This window comes from Hippoglossus stenolepis, chromosome 20, assembly GCF_022539355.2.
Source record: "Hippoglossus stenolepis isolate QCI-W04-F060 chromosome 20, HSTE1.2, whole genome shotgun sequence".
Lineage (NCBI taxonomy): Eukaryota > Metazoa > Chordata > Actinopteri > Pleuronectiformes > Pleuronectidae > Hippoglossus > Hippoglossus stenolepis.
The window spans coordinates 15,754,535-15,774,138 of NC_061502.1; the positions used below are offsets into that span (position 1 = coordinate 15,754,535).

Genomic DNA, 19,604 nt, shown 5'->3' on the forward strand with positions numbered 1-19,604 from the left:
CAAACGTGGAGGATTCTTAAAATGATACATTTACTGTATGCAATCTACAGCTACAGTCCAGGGTATCATCAGGGGCAAGGGTGATAACAGAGTAGTGATAAGAAGTCTGCAACCAGGACAGAGCTTGGGCTGCAGGATGTTCTGTAACCGTTGGGCAAACACAAAGCTGAGACATTTTCCATTAGGAAACAGACATTTACATCAAGTATCCGATATTTAAAGTTATCACATCAGAAAAGCAATCAAATTAATAAATCATTTTGCTGAAGACTCACAGCTTCTAATGCAAAGAACTTTATTATAATGTGCAAATCATCCTCACTGGTATCAAGAGTAAATGTCATTTTCTGACCAACTCTTGTAACAAAACCTGTAATATGACATAACCTGGATTTATGATGCAGTGAGCGTTTTACTAAACATAAATCATCTGTAATCTGATAAACTACCAGATACTCTTGATGATTATCCAAGTAATAAGTATTGTAGATTACAGAATAGGCAGAAAAGCTACTGATTCATTCACAATATATTTCATACACTGTACACATACAATGTCAAGGTATTGGAGTCATGCATTAATTTGCTCAAAAAATCATTCTTCATCTAGAAACTTCTAGGAAAGTCCAATCAGCGTAATCACTATCAACACGGGACAATAAAAGGTGAAGCAGTGTAAATATGATAAGCGAGCGGCCGGTCGTACTGCACATGGAACTTATCAGGAGTCTGTCTCAGCGTGTCCACATGAGTGTACCGTCTGCAGCCTTATCGTGTCCTATCGACTGTCGCATGTACAGATTTCAATCACACATGGTCACAGCCATTACCCCACAAAACACTGTCCACTGTCCACGTTTTTTTGGTCACGGTGATTTTATTTCTTCATGTGAATGTAGAATGTAAATTTGTTATTCATTAATTTAACTCTTTAATCTTTGAGAATATCCACGTTTTGAACATAAAATAATCCTAGTGATGTTTTCACTGGTGTGTTTCGGCTGTGTTGTTTTCTTTACCCTTTATATTTAAATACTTTGAATTTAAATCTGGAGTGAATCCTCTCTACGGAGGCCACCATGTTTTTTACAGTAGCCCAAACTGAGGAGGTGAGGGGTATTCAGCTGCAACATGAAACTTCACCACTAGATGTCGCTAAATTCGACACACTGAACTTTTAAAGTTTTTCTGTAATTTGTTTTACTAATTTATTTTCAACCTACAATGGCCCTGATGCATTATTGTATAAATAAAAGTAGAACTGTTGAGTTTTCTGTTAACACATCCACCAGATCTCATTTCTTACCACCTGAGTTAAAGTCAAATCTCTATTCTTCGCTTTGTTTTGGTCCACACCAACTCAACAGGGAAATATCAGATTATCTAGCTGTTCCTCTTTATTCACTAGCTGGTTAACTATGCAGTTTGGCTCTGGACTGGTAACATAACCATAAAAACCATAAAGTTATGGGCCATTAAATCTAAACGATCTGAAATGCTCCACCGAGCTGAGGGAGGATAATTCAGAAGGTACTTTAAACCCCTTTAACACTAGATCCATATAGATATTAATGAAAGTCAATTTGTAAGTTGATAGAAGTCCCCACAAATAAACAAAGGGATGGTGGTGGACACTTTACCTCTGAATGTCCAGAGAATGGACATCGAGATGGTGAAGTCTCACATGTTCCTGGGTGTACATTGAAAATTAATTTAAAGGGCATGTTATTATCCCTCACTAAAGTTAAACCTTGATTTCAGTGCAACGTGTTCCCCAAATATTGACAGAGGACGAGTCTATAGGGGGGGGAGCATTGCCCCTCACTCTGCATAATGTAAAGATAGACAGATCAATACTCGAGGAGTGTGTGCTGCGTTTACAGCTGCTCGGATGAAACATACATGTGCCATGGATGGAGGACAGAGGGTCAACACGGTTTTATGGAGAAACAAAACTCTCTCACAGATTTGAACAACAGTTCATCTAATCAGCTCAGGTCACTGCAGTTCAAAATCCTGCTGGACCACCCACTGTACCACGGTGGGATGATGTCCAGTCCCTGTGAAGTAATAATGAAAGAGCATGAAGACAGACCTTTCATTCCATGATGACGTAAATGTTTTTGCTAAAGTGTTTTCTGGCCTTTAATAAAATCTGGGGTTAAATAGCAAATCTGGAAAATAGCAAAAATACTTGGTTTCTGAAAGTATTATACAAAATCAATGAATCTCTTATGTCAAAAAAGAGTTTATTTCATAGTAACAAGAACTTGATAAATGTAGCATCATCATAACTCTCAAATCAATGGTTTAAACTGTAATCAAACACATTTAATACTTTGGAAATGTGCGTATTTTTTAAAAGAAAAACATTTTAGATTTTAGAATGAGAAGTGTGTGTGTGTGTGTGTGTGTGTGTGTGTGTGTGTGTGTGTGTGTGTGTGTGTGTGTGTGTGTGTGTGTGTGTGTGTGTGTGTGTGTAGTCTGTGCGAATGTGTGTGTCGTGTTTATATGTTGGTGTGTGCTCGAACATACATGTACCTGTAAATCACATGTGCTTATGTAGCGGTACCGTATCGTAATCTGCTCTCAGAGCGAGCAGTAAATGACACAACATGGCGCCACTAAAACCAAACACAGGATTCTCTGCAGCAATTGGCTGGAGGCCGACTGTGCCCCTGTGACAACAGGCCTGTGTGAGCCCTTATATTGCAGCCAGCAGTCATGGGATCCAGCTGCAGGAGGAGCGCTGCAGCAGGAGGAGCAGGCTGAAGGGCTGTTTGCAGCCTCTTGTGGTTCATTGTGTTTCTGCAGGACGACAGAAACGTTGTACCTCTGCTTCACTGCAGTTTTCTTTTATAACTACAGTCTCTTTTTTTGGGCTTCTTGGACTTAACCAATGTTGCTCTCTCACTCTACTTCTGCTTCTGTCTTTGATGCCTACGCTGCAGATACATGTGAAATGTCACAGTATAGATGGAGCCATGTGTTGATTTTTTAAATTTGTCCCCTTAAGATCCACTTACTATCGCTTTCATGACTTTCAGCCACACCTCGTGCAAAATGCTCAGCTGTCATGGAGACTGCTTCGAGTCAATATGGGAAAGTTTCAATATTTAACCAATTTTATGGAAGAATTCTACACTTATCTTATCATTCTGTGCAAGTGTGGAAATACCTAACAACTGACATTCAGCAGGTAGACACAGGTCGTCCACTAATTGCAGTTGGTTCGATTCCCGGCTTTTGACAGAGGAGCTCTTCTTAGAAACACTGTATGGATGTGACCTGTATTGTCGAGCACTTACTTACCACCTTTTTCCATAGATTTCAACTGCAATCTCGCAATTTCCATGTGGGAAGAAAGAAACGTTTGAGAGAGAGCAATGAAAAGTGACCCTTGAGTTTCCCTTAGGTGTCAACTGCATCTCGCAATCTAGGTTATAAGGTTTTTAAAAAAAGATAGCATGTGACCCTTGACAGCTTTTATTTGCTTCTCGTCAAAGATGGTACAAAGTGTCTTTTATCATATCAGTTTTTGGTTCGTGCATATACACTCATTTGTAGTATAACTTGGGTTTATGTGGTAAATGGAAAATGTACAGTATACCATAGTACTTTCATAAAGGAGTCCCACTGATGCTTTTTATCTGTATGACGCAGCAACAGGCCCGTGTCAGTGTTGAGTTGCAAGTTGACAAAAGCAACAAAGGCAACCTCAGAGTGCTTTGTCACCGCCACGAGCCCCTCCTCCCCTCCTCGTCTGTATTGTACTCACTCTTAGGTGGAGATAAACACTCCATGTGCTTATAGGAACAGGTGTCGGGCTTCAGGAAGACACGCACACACACACATACACACACACGGGGTTAATTATTTATCCACTCGCCGAAATGCTGACATACACACCGCCCTCCCCGCAGTGTCACTTTAGCCAACACAAGAGAAGTTAGTGTGACAGGTGCTGATGGACGAGTGCTCATCTTCAGTGAGAGGAGTCATGGTGTGGTGGGAAAATAGAGGAAAATGGGTTATAGCCTGATTGTGTAATAGCACCGCTCTCTAGTGCAGCTTGTCCCACAACATTAGAGGGAGTCGTGGGATGGATTAAATATCTTAGGGTTGTTTTTAGGTTCAAATTTAAGACATCGTACATGAATGAGGTCTCAACAAGGAAACATTTTCTCAAGTATTCGCTGCGCTGGTATTTGAAGCTTGAAGTGTTTGTGTTGACTTTATGGATGTTGGCATCTCAATAATAGAAATATGCAATTAAAGCAGTTTGTTATAACAAAATGAAGTAAATACTGTATTTTGCACTATAATTGCTTTGTTTTATCTCACATTTAATATAGAATGACTGTTATTTGAATTGATTAAAGCATCATCGAGTATCAAAATTCTCCCTCAAATGTGAACAGTTTAATTTAGATATCGAAGGGGAAACACACTTTCTCCAATATTCCTGTGCTGGTTTATAACGAGTGAAGTGTTTGTGTTTATTTTATGTATCTATATAATAGAAATGTGCAATTAAAGCAGCTATTTATAATAAACTGTCGTACATATTGTGTTCTATTTTATTATTTCTTTGCTTTATTCAAGATTTAATAAAGCATTATTGTTTTTTTAAGTACTTAAAGCATGATAGTTTGATGCAGTCGGTGAATGCATCATCTAGAATTAAGAATATCCCTCAAATGTGAACAGTTTATTTTAGATATTGTATCAAACAAGGAAACAGATCTTCCTGTGCCGGTTTATGAAGAGTGATGTGTTTTTTGTTAATTTCATGTATCTTTAGAGCATCGTATTAATAGAACCGTGCCAGTAAAGCCTTTATTTACAGGACACTGTAGTACAACGTGTATTTTATTGAATAACTGGATTGTTTTATCTAAATGTTTAATGTAGAATGACTTGATTAATGCATGATAACGTGTACGTTTGGTGCAGTCGGTCGAATGCATCGTCTAGTATCAAGATTTTCCCTCAAATGTGAACAGTTTATTTTAGATATGGAGCTAATAATAGTCCCCAGTGATCATTTTCCACAGGACGCTGCTGCGACTGTTCCTACGATGGAAGCGGCGAGTGTGGACGGAACCATTCGTGGCGCAGGGGGGTGGGGCCAACACACAAAACATCACTCACAAGTGGGTAAATCTTTATAAAACCATCTTTAAATCCCGGTCACCTTTGTTTCCGACGCTAGTTGGCGCTCTCTAGTTGTTTGGATGCGAACTCATGCTTCCAGAAGTCAAAATAACAAGTGTAATCGCTTTGAAACACGGAGTCAAACCCCTTTGGTTCGGACTTGGAGGAGTCGGATGAAAACCGAGCTGTGTGCCACATCTTCCACTGATGATAAAAACCTCCGGGCAGAGAACTGGAGGCTGCAGCGACCAGACCAGAGGCTTTCTTTTTAAAACACACACACACACACACACACACACACACACACACACACACACACACACACACACCGGTCACACCTTTCTGATAAAACCCACACGTGCTCGTTTCCCGGCTCGTGACGTGTCAGACATCTTGGACCATCCTGGAGTTCGAGCAGGAGCAGCAGGAGGAGGTGAGAAGTTCAGACTGTGAAGTTTGGAGGGAGGAGAAGTGGACTTTCCCTTCAACAAGCTGATATCCCTTCAAAGAGGTGAGTTTACGTGACTTTGAATTCAATTAGAAAGGATACTTTTCAAAGTGTTCTCCAGTTAATGTCCCCAGGAGAGAGGAGGGGGAGGAAGGGCTACACCCATAAGGACGAGCCTACTTCTCACACACTGTAAACACAGGCTGAGGAAACACTGTACGCATCTTCATCACACTATTCAGATTTTCCTTCATCGACATTGCAGTGGTCTAAAAGTGGCCGATGATGCTGTGGGAGTGAATTTGTCGAGTCGTGATCTGGATTTGAAACTAATTCGACTCTTCTGAATAAATCCAGCTCAGATGATGACATTTTTATTGACTGCTTCCTAAAAGAAAGGACTCTGAATTACTCAGGGATTTGTAGAATGGTCACTTATGTTCATGTAATCACAATATGATGCCTTATAATAATAATAATAATAATAATAATCATTATTTATGTCACAGTTTTCACAAATACAGTTGTAAAATGCTTTAAAAGTTAAAGAAAAGAGAAGCAGTTTGAAGATCACACAACATTAGACAATATTAGAACAGAAATATAAGAATTTAAATCATATCGCTTATACAATGTTTATACAGTCGATAAACTAATATTTAGTTTTAAAGATAAGATACCATATATAGTAAATGAAGTTGTGATGGGACCCTTCAAACTTTGTGTGTTGCTATAATTGTTAATGCCAGTCATCCCATTTAAACTAATACACTGCAGCGTTGGGGCTTTTTAATAATCAGCCATCATGTCAACTTTAAGCCAAATTCAAAAAGACCCACTTCAAATGGGGGGAAAACATCGAACAAACTCGGTGCCATAATAAAAACAAGTTGTAAATGCTTCAGTTGTAAACAAGAGTGACATCTAGGACACAAAATATAGGATCGTGTGCACTTCACAATATCAAGCATGATGCTGAACAGAAGGAGAAAATCACTGTTTGAGATCAAGCAGCATTTTAAACACGCACATAAAAAATGCAGTTGTTTCTCTTGAGTCTTGATAAATCTCCTGCCCTGCTCTCGCCCCAGATTGATGGTTACATCGCCTCCCTCTCATAAACCTTAGTGCTATCCTGTTGCCTTGACTACTGGCGTGTCAGGGGACTTCATCCTGATCCAGTGCACGATGTTCGCTGACACCAGTTCAGAGAAACTGCTGCGAAGCGGCGTTGCGAGCGAGGAATAACCGGAGAGCTCATTTTTCTGTGTCTCCTCCTCGAACGCCCGGCCCGACTCCTCACCCACCTGATGCCTTCGCGGTTACACCGGCAGTGCACGGAGGCTGCAGCCAGTGAGTGCTCTCTGCTCAGCCACAGCACAGCAGGCTGCACGCACCATGGGAAGTCTGCGGCCGTTCTGTGCAACCGACCATATCAGTTTCTTTCATTTACATTTCATTCAAAAGAGGCACAACACGGACACGGCGTAAAGTATTTTCTGTCTTGTTTACGCAGCGTTGACGATGGGAAATGATCTGTGACTCTGACGTCTCTGTGTCATCATGAATCGTACAGTCAGATCTATTTTGGGGTTGTTTATGCTCATCACATCACAAACAAACTCATTTATTGTTATTTTGTTATTTATTACGATTATTTTGACAGTTGGTTCTGTCTTACAGTCGATAAATGTAAATCACAATGTCCAAGAGTACAAGGGGACATATTGTCTCGTCCAACCTAGAGTCTAAAACCCAAACATGTTTGATTTACAATCTTAGAATAGGAAAGAAAAACAGAAAATATTCACAATATAGAAGCTGGAACCAGTGAATATTGTGCTTAAATGCACTTAAACAATTCATTCTTTAAATTTCGTTGCAAATGAAACGATTAGTTTAAACATTTGGGTTTAAACCTGGACACGAGTGGTCTCACTAAATCACCAACTGAGGCACAGCTCTCTCAGCTGTGTGTGTCGTGTTTTGTGGATGTACCACTCAGGGTTTTTTACAGCCTGACTCCCCCCCCTCACCCCACCTCATGTGCATTTGTGTGCTTGTATGCATCCAAACACACACACACCCTTCACCTCTCCTTTCACGGAATTCCATCTTCGCCGTACACAAAGTAATGAGCATCTGGGAAAAGAAGAAAGGCTTTCTTTGTTATGACAAGCCATTACCCAGGAAATGAGGTGGGCCTGAGAATGGCAAACAGCAGTGAAAGTGGCCTGTTCATGGGTTTACACAGTCCCCATCGAAGCTTTGGGGGGGTGGGGGGGGATGCTTGGGGATGCTTGGTTTCGTTAGACGAGCAGGAGCCCAGTGGAAAAACTGGAAATGGGGGACAAGGAGAGAGGCTGTTGCTGTGGAATCGGCGGGGAATCGCAAACTCTGAATGGCAGTATCGATGGGCTGTTGTGTATCAAGCGACGTGCTCCGACTGTGCGTTCGCAGCTTGTGAACTTCTCTGGCAACTTTCCGTGCGAGTCAAGGCAGCGAGCGCGCGGTTCTCTCAGCAGAGGAGGAGGTCACGGGGACGTCAGAGCAGCGACTCAGAGTTATTTCTGACCACATTGCAAAAAGTGCAGCAACTTAAAATCCACCAGAATAGGTCAGAGACAGGCTCCAGCTGTGAAAACACATAAAACATCCTGTGAAATCTCAAATGCAGCTATGTGTGCGTATGCGCTGTGGGTTGTGCTTACTCTTTACAAGCACAAATGGAAAAACATAACACTAATGACCCTGTATACTCAGTGAGACATGATTTAAAAACAACCAATCTGTCTGTTTTCTTGCAGCAATATGTCACATGGGATTAGTAAGTAATTTACATCTAAGAATAAGTTTGATCAAATGCCTTAAAATCGTCTGATCTTCTCCCTGTTTTCCTAAAAGACTGCGTTACAATAATACAGCCTCAATTGCATCACACATTTTATTTGGGGGAGTCTACTTTAGCTTTAGGGTTTAATGAGCATATTTCAGCGCTCACTCGCTCTCTTCTTCGAAGTAAACTCTTTAATTAGCTTCACGGCTTCTTGAAAAGTCAGGGCGGCACTTTTTTTTAGCCTGGAATCTTCTGGAGTCTTTTTTTTTTTGTGTGGCTTCGTGTGTTTGAGGGAATAAGTAGCAACGCCCATATTTCTACGTCTGCTCCAGCTCAGCCTGCACTGAGCTGTCCTGGAAAAGTCCATGTGACCGTCGAGGCTGAGGAGGTGCTGTCGCTTCCTCATCCTGTTGCATGTTGGAGCGGAAGGACTCCGGTCGTGCCTGCAGGGCGGCGTGTGATTTATCCCACTGCCAAGTGAAAACACAGTCAGCAGACAATGATATTACACTGTCACGTTGAGCCTTTCTTTTATTCGCGTGGGTCCTGCTCTGTGTCTTTCAGAGGATTGTTAGATACTACGGCAAACACACAAAATCCTACAATGTGAGATTTGCTCTGTTTTCAGCCATAATAATTTGTACAAATCTATTTTTATACTGTTTATAACAATAAGACAAACATAAAAACAGTATAAAAAGACTAATAACTTATAAGCCAGTTTAACAACATAGTATTTATCCAGTATAAAACATAGTATAACACAATAAGACAGTATAGAGAGTCAATAAAACTACAATAAACTATGGAGTCGTCACTCATGACAGAACCACACTTCCTAGTGTCTACAGATGCATTTACAACATGCACTGATAGACGGTCTGATACGTATCAGGTGTGATTTGATGATGAACACATTGTTCATATGTTTTAACTCTTGAAGAAAGCTGCCGGGCTGAAACACCAGATGTAAAATATAATTCATACATGATGGAGCTGGAGAATTCGACATGTTTATTAATCTTTTACAACCATACTGCACTGGTACCAAAGCTAATCACCCACCAACACTATATTGTGGACCAGTAATATTTTCAGCCACATGCTGCACACAGGGTTCCAGCCATTCTTTGTTCAGGGCTTCTCTCTCCGGAGGTGGGGGGTGCAGGCATGGATGACCTGAACATCACACCAGTAACATCTGGATCTCTGTTCATAATGGTTGACCCCGTCTGGCTGCCAGAGTTTACGACATCAAACCCCCCCAAAATGAAGCCAAAGCATCTATATCGCCACCTGGTGGCTTGCTGTAGTATAGGTCATAGTATAGATCCCTCCATACTCCATGATAGTGGATGGGACATGTCCAAACTGAAAAGTACACATTGTAGTTATTAGATGCTATAAAAACAGCGTGAAAGGTCACAATTGGCAGCCGCGTCGTCCATCTTTTATACACCATGATGTACGTTTGTTCTGGTCTTTCTTCAGCTGGTGATGAACACTTGATGAAGAAACATGATGATGAACTTTAGATCTTCTAACAACAACTTGTGCTCCTTGGCTCCTCTGACTCTATCCTAGTGATGTAGGATTAAAAGAGGATGAGCTCAGATGATTGTGCAACATCGCTCAGCGGAAACACAAAGTTCATAACGTCCATAATGTTTCCGTTGATATATTCAGTCTGAGTTGTTGTGTTCATTCACTGGTATTTTATTTGAACTTGTACAGGACTGCAGTAGAGTAACGTTTCTAATATTTTTTCCTCCACTTGTGTAATTAGAGTTGACCTTTCTGTTTGATATAGAAACATGTGTAGCTAATGCCTGATACATGAGTGAGTGGAAAGGTCTGGGGTTACACCGTGATCCACAGTGAAGTGTGAGAAATGAACTGCATCAATGTATAATGCGTCTGGTTTGCCCAGATTTCTTTTGAGCTGTTTCTCAAACCCGCGTCTCACGTTACTCTCCAGGAAATTACACCGCTGCAACAATTATAAGACGGGAGCATCAGTGTGTAGAAAAGACCTCATTCAGATTCACACTCGCTCTGCTTTGTTCTACGCTAGATAGGATCGCTCCGGTGCCAATAACGCGATGGGAGCGATGGGATTTCAATAATTGAAAGAAAGAGAACATGGGGATAATACATCTCTCTCCCTCTCTCCCATAAATTCATTATCGGTAACTCCGAGCAGTGGAGGTGTTATTCAGAGGGATTATTATGTAATTGAACCGCTGGTATTAGAAAAGCAGCTCACATAGTATAGCTGCAAATAGTTTTTCTTTTCTATGTGTCATACTTTTTTCCGTTCTTTCTTCCTCCCTGCCCCCGCACATCCCTTCTCTTTCTCTCTGTCCCTCCCACTCCCACTTTGCCAGATACATGTGGTGAAAGATCAGCTCAGGTTTTGGTCCATTTCTTCCTAAGATCTACAAAAACAAAGGATTGCTGTCATTTGTTACTTTTCATGTTTTACTTCAGTGATTCATCCAAATATCGTTCTGGGTTATTTTTTTCTCGAACCTCATATGAAAAACAGATTTTAGTTGGTAAATACTAAAATGTTTGCGGTTGTTTGGGAAGATACGATTGTTTGGTTTTATTTGTCCTCATGTAGAACTCTAGTAAAATCGTGTCTTTTTATATTTTGTCTTTAGGGACCAAAGTTATGACAAATAAAGTCTGCTACGTTTTGGAAAGTAACTCAGCAACGCCAAAACAAATACACACACGTTAGTTTCATGAATCATGTGGCTATTTCCCAGCCCCATACGCTTCCCTATTCAGGTTGCAGAATAGGTCATAGATCATGCCTCCTCCATGTTATTGGATGGGGCATGGACCAAATGAAACAAATCTAAGTACCTGTCAAATACATTTTCTCAAAGATGGTTTCTCTGATTTAAAATATTTCTCATCACACTGAGTTATTTGTAATTTGGTTGTTAATCATGTGCTAACGTCACGATTGACAGCTGAGGCAGACTCATTTTTTGGTCGAGCCTTTGCTGGACCTTGCTCCCGCGGCTCCATCCCCCGATCCCTGCTGCACAGACTCTGGCTCCAAACAACGTCAACACAACAAGATGGCAGCGTTCATATCCGGGATATTTGTGGAGGAAGTGGAGACGCGTCGTCCATCTTTATATACATTCTACGATCATGACTCTGTTGTGTTTTCATTGGAAAGAGGCTCAGTTCCTCTATCCAAACCTAAACCTGATGTAACCTGAACCCTAAAATCAGGTCAGAACTCTCAAAAGGCAACAAAGAGGTGTTGTGCACGTGTTCAAATTGAAAACACACGCGCACACATATGTATTTTTCCCTGCAGGTGTCGTAACCTTTTTGCTTCCTAGCACATGTTTGCCTCTGCTTCATCAGTGGCTTGGATGCACAAAGCTTCCCGCCTAATAGTTATTATGCTGTTACAGCTTTATTGTGGATGTGCTGTGTTTATGCGTCCTCATATCCCCAGTCATGAATGCCCCTGCATACATGAATAAACCCAATTTTGCAGGATATAACCATGGAAACAGCATTGAGACAAACCACAGAAACCAAAGGTGAATAGGCCCAGGTGATTTGTCTGTGTTTGCGTTGGTATTTTTTAAGTCGTCTTTTGTGTTTCTCTTTTGTCAGTGCATGAACCCCACCTGCTTGGAATCAATTACAGTATGCATTTTATTGTGGGAACTGTGGTGGAGGTGAATATCTGGTCCTCTCAGTAACAACAGACAGCATCAGCCTGACCTTTCAGAAAGTGGCTTTATTGATAATTACAAGGCCCCAGGACACTTGTCTCTGCGCCTTGCCACGAAGGGTTGATAAATTATGGCTCTGCCAGAGGATTAATAAAGTAGCCACGGAGACCAGACCTCCCACCACACACACATACAGTGACACACACACAATATACTTATAATCTTATCTTTTCTTCCTCTGTATCGCCTCATATGTCCATTTTCGTCGTTTCTCAGAAGCGTCTTCAGCAGATGTTTCCTGAGAAAACATTGCAGCAAACTGAGGGGGAAATATTGAACCGATGAATCATTGATGATTTTCACACAAGGATATTAATGAGGGTTGTTGGTCTCCTGCAGGAGCGGAGGAAGCCGAGCAGCCGTCGACGTGGAGAGAGAGAGCACAGAGGGAGTGAAAGGAGAAGGTAGAGACGCCAACCGACCCATCAGCCTGCAGAGAGAGAGAGCGAGAGCGAGCTGTGACATGGGGAAACAGAACAGCAAGCTGAGGCCCGAGGTCCTGAACGACCTGAGGGAAAACACAGAGTTCACCGACCACGAGCTGCAGGAGTGGTACCGCGGTTTCCTCAAGGACTGTCCCACCGGCCATCTCACCGTGGAGGAGTTCAAGAAGATTTACGCCAACTTCTTCCCCTACGGCGACGCCTCCAAGTTCGCCGAGCACGTCTTTCGCACGTTTGACACCAACGGCGATGCCACCATCGACTTCAGGGAGTTCATCATCGCCCTGAGCGTGACGTCTCGCGGCGGGCTGGAGCAGAAGCTGCGCTGGGCCTTCAGCATGTACGACCTGGACGGGAACGGATACATAAGTCGAGCAGAGATGCTGGAGATAGTTCAGGTGAGGATGTGAACTGAATGAGCAGGTTTTCATGGATGTGCTCTATATTCCATCATAATCGGCTTCCTCTCATCTAAATGTGTTATTAATATAGGCTTTAATCTTAGTTAATGCTAATTTACATGTTAGTTTGGTAAATTTAAATACTTTTACCTGAATTTGAATTTTTCCTCTGATGGAAGCCAGACGTAAACGTAGATATCTAATCTCATTTCTCTCTCTCAGCACATTTTAAGCTGAGTTTACATAAATAAAATATGAAATATCGTTTATTTAAAACTAAATATAAACTAATGTTTCACTTGTTCTACAGATTCAGAGTATTACGGCCACTCAGAGGGAATCATTTTGATAATAACATGGTAATATTATGATAATAAAGTCATAATATTTTGAGAATACAATCATATTTCAAGAATAAATATTGATACAATTTAAACTTTATTATAATATTAATATCATAACATGACTTAATGCTACCACTTTATTCTCATAATATTATGACTTTATTATCATAATATTAAAACTTTGTTCTCACTGTATTAAGAATTTATATTCTATATTATATTCTATTCATAATATTATGACTTTATCATCATAATCGTGACCTTATTCTTGATTTTTATTCCCTTCAATATGGTCCTAATACTCTGTCCTACTCAGGCTGCATCTTACAGTTATTTTTATTATCAATTAAGCTGACGGCTACTTTCTTGATTAACGCAGTAGATTCACTATGTGGTCGGTAAAGACACTGAGTTCAGGACAAGCAGCGGATCCTCTCTCCTCCAATCTCTGCAGCTGGAGATGATCATTGTTTGGTTTTTTTCAGTCATATGCAAAACAGACTTTAGTTTCCTGTGTGACGGCTGATCTCCGGGTCTGAATTCATAAGATACTTTCACCTGGCGTCACGAATGCAGGCTGCCCTTTCTCTTGTCTTATCACCGGGGCTATATTTACTCTTCCAATATGGTGAGCTGAGCAGCCTGCAGGGCCATATCAATATTGGCTCAGTCCGCTGTTTGTGGATACAAATGAACGTTGGAAAAAAAAAGCCCTGGTGAGAGAATTGAGCAGCGAGTGCAACAGCAGAAGTAATTTTTCATCTGTGACGCCTGAGAGCTTCACACAGACGACAAAAAAAATTCAGAATTATTATTCTTATTTCTTAATGAATGTCGTTTGTAGGCAATTTACAAGATGGTGTCGTCGGTGATGAAGATGCCTGAGGATGAGTCGACACCAGAGAAGAGGACAGATAAGATCTTCAGACAGATGGACATTGATAATGATGGTAAGATCCGTGTTCGCTTTCATTTTGGATGTTTTTGTGGATGTTTTTATGGAGAAACATCCTGAACAAATGTCCTTGAATCATGTCCCGCGTCTCCCTGTCCTGAATGTATTGGACGTGTCACGGTTCAATATCTAGAGCATGAGGCAGCTCAGGATGTTTTGAAGCAGGAGGTTCAGAAAGTCTGAAGGTCAGAGTGAGTGTCTGTGGCTCAGGTTTAATAACATCACGTGGTTCCATAGAGTCACTTAACCTCCACTTCTGACGCAACGTAAACAGATGCTGACCGACAGAAAAACAGGAAGTGCAAACTTACATGAATTTTTGCGTTTTTTTATTTTTATCTTCGGTTGCTTAGAGATTTTACTTGCAATATAAAACAAATACAAATGTTAAGTCATGTATAGAATATTTAAATAGTGCAATAGATCAATATCAAAATAATCAATATGTCACAACTCAAGTGCAGCACATTTCATAGTAATAACTACTAAAAGATGAAATATGTTTTAATACCCCTGTAGTTATAAAATGCACTTTAGTAAATATTTATAGTTTAGTTTAAATATTTAGATACTAAAAAAAGTGTTAAAATAGAGGCAATAATTGTGTTTTGTTTCATTTCATTAATATCATAGTCATACCTAGCTACCGACATTTTAAAAATATTCTTAGAACCAATTTCTCAGTGTTGACATCAGTAAACATTACATAAGATTCTTAAAATAGCCACTTTTTAAGGAATGTGCTGCTCAGTTGTTACTTTTTGTGTGTTTGTCAATTCGCTGAAAGAATTTGTGAAACAGATTTAGTGGCTCAGTGACACCCCCTGCTGGTTGATGTGACTGGACAGGCATGTATGACTGAACAAAAAGGTTAATGTCAGCTTATTATAATTTAAGAAATGTGTAGTTTTCTTGGGGGAAGCACCGGTTATATTTTTGTTATTTGAGCTGAAAATGAAAAATCTGGATTTTGAGATCTTTCTTTATTCCTTTCGGTCTCTGCTCCACAGGTAGACTGTCGCTGGAGGAGTTCATCAAAGGTGCCAAGAGCGACCCGTCCATCGTCAGACTGCTGCAGTCCGATCAGGGAGCCTCTCGTCAGTTCTGAGGGCAGAGACATGAACGCTCACGCACGCTCTCTCCAACCTCCACACACACACACACACACACACACACACACACACACACACACACACACACACACACACACACACACACACACACACACACACACACACACACACACACACACACACACACACACACACACACACACACACACACAGCTTCGTGCTGCTCGGTCGTCACCACACAACCCTTTCAGTTTATCTACACTCCACTGTCTTAATGTTTACATGAATGGATAATTGATTTCTTGTTGTTTTTTTTCCTCTGTGGACGTTGAACTTGCTCGAGTCTGTGTATAAGCTTCTCCCCCCCTCCCTCGCCTTGCTGTGCCATATATATTTATACTGACTGGATTATATGCTTGCAAGTATTATGAGTCCTGTTATGTTACATGAAGAGGAAAACTAATTACGTCAGTTGGTATAATTTGATTGAATCGGTTGTTCAGGATATCGACAAGTCGCCGTTCTGAACGAGCTCTATATGCCTTTGGTATTTGCATGCGCTCAGTGATACGTGTTTTCTGATATTGTAACAGTTTACGTGAATAAGGAAGCCCGTGATTGTTTTTAATTCCTTTTTATTTTTGTAACAAAAACGTCATTTTGTTTTCACACAATTGAAATAAAGTCGTGTAAGAAAAATATACACAAGAAGTCCCACAGTATTCCCTTGTCCGGGACAGACATGGGGCCAAACCCACTAAGATTCTCAACGTTCACTGATTTAAAAAGAGAAGGAAAAAGAAAAAGGTATATTTAGAAAACACCAGACTGGACATTGAAGTGTTACTCTGACAAGTAGAATCCTAGAGAAGGTGCTTGAAGATGGCGGAAGAAGGGACTTGAATAACTGCGATGCCACATTCAGAAACTCCTCACTCCTCCTCTCAGAGGGTGGCGGTCGTATAAATACGCAGCTTCTTCTGTTCAGCAGGTTCGAGAGTTCACTTCAGGGACATGACAACTTCACCCCCCTCATATTCTTCCTGTCCAAAGATGATGTAGAGAAACTGCAGGTGTCTCGTGTCTTTTCTGGAGTATTTCAGTAACTGGGCGACCAGGACTCCCGCTCGTCCACAGGAGAGGGGGGTGGGTCGCGCAGGACCCAACCAGTCAGGATCAGATCCCGCCCCGTTTTGGACTCATAACTCAACTTTCTCAAAGATGTCATCTAGGTCTATGTCACTGAGGTCGTAGTCCTCTTCCACAGGAAGCTGAAGATGACGAAGAGTGTAAAGTAAAGACAGTTAGTAAATCTGATCTGTTTGCAGATACTTAACGCAACAGTTTTAGATCGTTTGTACTTTTAACAGAATGCCTGTAAGACTCTTGCTGAAGTGAGACAAATAACAGCACCGGCTGCAGAGCGGCTTGCTTCTCATTTCGCACTGCTCTGAATGAAACCACGAGGCAGCTGGGATTCTCCCACTCACCTGTCCGTCTTTGCCGTCCCAGGGTTCAACAGCGTGAATCTTGGGCATGACGCCACCTCCCAGTGTGGCGGTAGAGCCACGGCCCACAGAGAGCTCCCTGAGGAGAGCAAGAAACGGGTGAACGTCATCATTCAGCCGACACTTGAGATGGGTTTTACATGACATTGCTTCAGTGAAACAAGTTCTGACAACAGCGCCCCCTACCTGAGGAACTCATGAATGCCAGTCTCACTGAAGGAGCCCCTCAGCAGAGCAAACTTCATCTTGCGTGTGTTGATGGCGGCCATGGCGGGGTAGCCAAATCCACCAATACCCAGAGAGGCCTCCAGGTCCATCTGAGCTCCTGCCTCAGTCCACAGCCAGCTGACAAAGGATCAGTCATTAGAATAATGATAGTAATAGTAATAATCATAATAATAATAATAATCCATGCTCATCCATACCCCCACATCTTCTTCTTGTACTTGTCAGCCATCTTAACCATCACCTCCAGATAACCGTTTCTACCAGCTGCACCTGTAAAGACACAAGGAACGTGGATGGTGAGTGATTCAGGAATTTTAAAAAAGGGTCTTAAGTCTCATTTGTGTTTTCTTTCTACTTGGTATAATTAGTCATATTTCTGAAGTATTGACAATGGCCTCAGAGTCGGGGGGGGTGTCTGGTCTCACCTGTGTCCAGGATGTGAGGCAGGACGGCAATTATACACAACTGACTGTCCTCACACGTCTTCTTCAAGACGTCTTCACTGAGAATCTGAAACCAGAATTTACAATAAAGAACCTCACATATACAAGAAGACACATATCTCAGGCTGAAAAACTGCTGCCATACACTTAGAAGACGTCGACAAAGATGACAACTTGGAAAAACAAGATCGGACCAAGTTGTCCAGACAGGTTTCTGGAGTTCATGTGAGAAAAGGACTTAAGCTTGGTGCTTGACCTGCTTCGTGATCTATAAACCGTCACACGTGCATCCAACAATACAAACACTCTACTGCACTGACCTCCAGCGTTTCAGGAGGAGGAGCGTTGTCAGAGAACAGATCCAAGGCTCTCTCGATGATTTCGCCACGGGTGCGGCCTCCTTGGAAATCCTCGGGCTCCTCGCCTTTGCGGAAAATCTTGATGGTGGGAAACCCACGGATCTACACACACAAACACACATTTCTTCATTTCTGGCAGTAGATGGCTCCATATTGAAATTTAATTAGGGATTGAGTACAGTAAAGATATATTTTAATGATTCTATTTAACCTGATATGTCTTTTAATGGAAGGACTTCAGCTGTAATATTAAAAATCGGTTATGTAAACTGTAATAAAAGTCTTTAAAGACTTTGCTGTGGATCATTAACTTTGTGCTCTTCTTTTATGTGACTGCCACATAAAAGAAGCTGCAGCTACAGTCACAGTGTCAGACCTACGAGCTGCAGCAGAAAGTAAAGATGAAGTTGAAGAGTAAAGCTAAACTGAAGATCAGTTAAAAATACTTCAGGTCATTAGAAACCAGTGTTTATCTCCAGGAAACTTGTAAAATATGAAGAATTCTTAACCAGAGTTTGTTGGATTTGTAACAGCGGCAGCTCTTCTGGTACAGGAAGCCGGGGATCATGGGTAATATCAACCGTTCAGTTGTGTTTCAGTTCACTGACAGTACGCTGTCAGATCTCAAGCCACTTAATAGCTCGGACACAGAATTTATCAACACGTGGGGCTGCAGAGGGCGCTGTTACTCAGTGAACGCTACAAAGGGTTTCTTTAAATTTAGTTAAATCGCTTAGCAAATGTTTTACTTCTATCTTGCAGTGCTATTCTAGTTAATTTGCATCTACAAGTACAGAAGTTAGTATCTGAATCGTGTTTCCATGTACCACATTATTTCTTGTCCTACTCACCCCGTAGCGGCCGGACACAGCCTGGTGTACAGTCGCATCCATAGCTCCGAGGCGAACTCTGCCCTTGGTCTGCTCCTTCACAGCTGTGGCTGCAGCCGCCCACTCAGGCTCCAGGCTGTCAACAACAGAAGGGAGCGATGGTTGAGAAAAACTGAGGATGATGCAGTGCACTCAGAGTTCAATTCCACAATATGAGGTTGGCAGAGGAAAGCCGGACAAATCCAATGAATTTGGAACACAACAGCTCTGACGTCTGAACAGTTTTATTAGGGATTACTTCCTGCTGAAAGAATAGCAGTTTATTCACTGAGGACTGCATGGATAATCTGCAGAGCTTGTTTTGGTTTCCAAAAAGAAAAAACTGTTATTTAGTATTTCAAACATCACATTTCAGGGTTTAGAGCAGCAAACCTCTGCTGTACTGTGATATGTTCATGTGAGCTGTGTCAGGAACCAAACTTACTTCTTGCAGTGTCCACACCAGGGGGCGAAGAACTCCACCAGCCACACATCATCACTTTCCAGCACCAACTTGTCAAAGTTGTCGTCGGTGAGCTCCACTACGTCCTCCTTGCTGCCGCCGCCGCCGCCGCCACTCTGCTAGGAGGCAGTTGAGCGTGACTTAACCAACTTCACAGTTTCAAACAGCTGCAATAAAAAGCTACTGCAAGGTGCACTGCTGGATCTACCTGTTTGCTGTAGCCAGAGCTGCCGGATTTGCCGCTCAGCCGATCTTTCACCAGACTCCGCAAAGAGTTCATGGCTCCGTCCACGATGGCCTGACT

The 19,604-nt window shown here is 41.7% G+C and overlaps 2 protein-coding genes across 3 annotated transcripts in view; one reads left to right on the forward strand and one right to left on the reverse strand.

Moving 5' to 3' along the window:
* Positions 1-5,335: 5,335 nt before the first annotated feature.
* On the forward strand, positions 5,336-16,133 carry hpcal1 (hippocalcin-like 1). The gene is made up of 4 exons (XM_035144257.2): positions 5,336-5,668; positions 12,554-13,055; positions 14,247-14,352; positions 15,368-16,133. The coding sequence occupies exons 2-4, from the start codon at positions 12,678-12,680 to the stop codon at positions 15,463-15,465; spliced, it is 582 nt and encodes a 193-aa protein (XP_035000148.1). The 5' UTR covers positions 5,336-5,668; positions 12,554-12,677; the 3' UTR covers positions 15,466-16,133.
* The window catches only part of pdia6 (protein disulfide isomerase family A, member 6), a 6,341-nt gene continuing 2,785 nt past the window's right edge, over positions 16,049-19,604 (reverse strand). Inside the window, exons 5-13 of one of the 2 annotated variants that reach the window (XM_035144256.1) lie at positions 19,509-19,604; positions 19,283-19,416; positions 18,820-18,934; positions 17,930-18,070; positions 17,592-17,676; positions 17,364-17,436; positions 17,125-17,283; positions 16,921-17,017; positions 16,049-16,701 (exon numbers count right to left, since the gene is read on the reverse strand). The exon at positions 19,509-19,604 is cut by the window's right edge and continues 11 nt beyond it. In XM_035144256.1, the coding sequence (XP_035000147.1) occupies positions 16,630-16,701; positions 16,921-17,017; positions 17,125-17,283; positions 17,364-17,436; positions 17,592-17,676; positions 17,930-18,070; positions 18,820-18,934; positions 19,283-19,416; positions 19,509-19,604 (972 nt within the window). In that variant the 3' untranslated portion in view covers positions 16,049-16,629. Of the gene's footprint in view, positions 16,702-16,920; positions 17,018-17,124; positions 17,284-17,363; positions 17,437-17,591; positions 17,677-17,929; positions 18,071-18,819; positions 18,935-19,282; positions 19,420-19,508 lie in introns of both variants that reach the window. The other variant, XM_035144255.1, reaches the window with a different exon arrangement.

Excerpts from the sequence above, each read along its gene's own strand:
- hpcal1 (XM_035144257.2), top strand. The coding sequence starts at position 12,678 with ATGGGGAAACAGAACAGCAAGCTGAGGCCCGAGGTCCTGAACGACCTG. Across the intron at positions 13,056-14,246 it reads AGATGCTGGAGATAGTTCAG|GCAATTTACAAGATGGTGTC; the intron begins GTGAGGATGTGA and ends TGTCGTTTGTAG. Across the intron at positions 14,353-15,367 it reads GATGGACATTGATAATGATG|GTAGACTGTCGCTGGAGGAG; the intron begins GTAAGATCCGTG and ends TCTGCTCCACAG.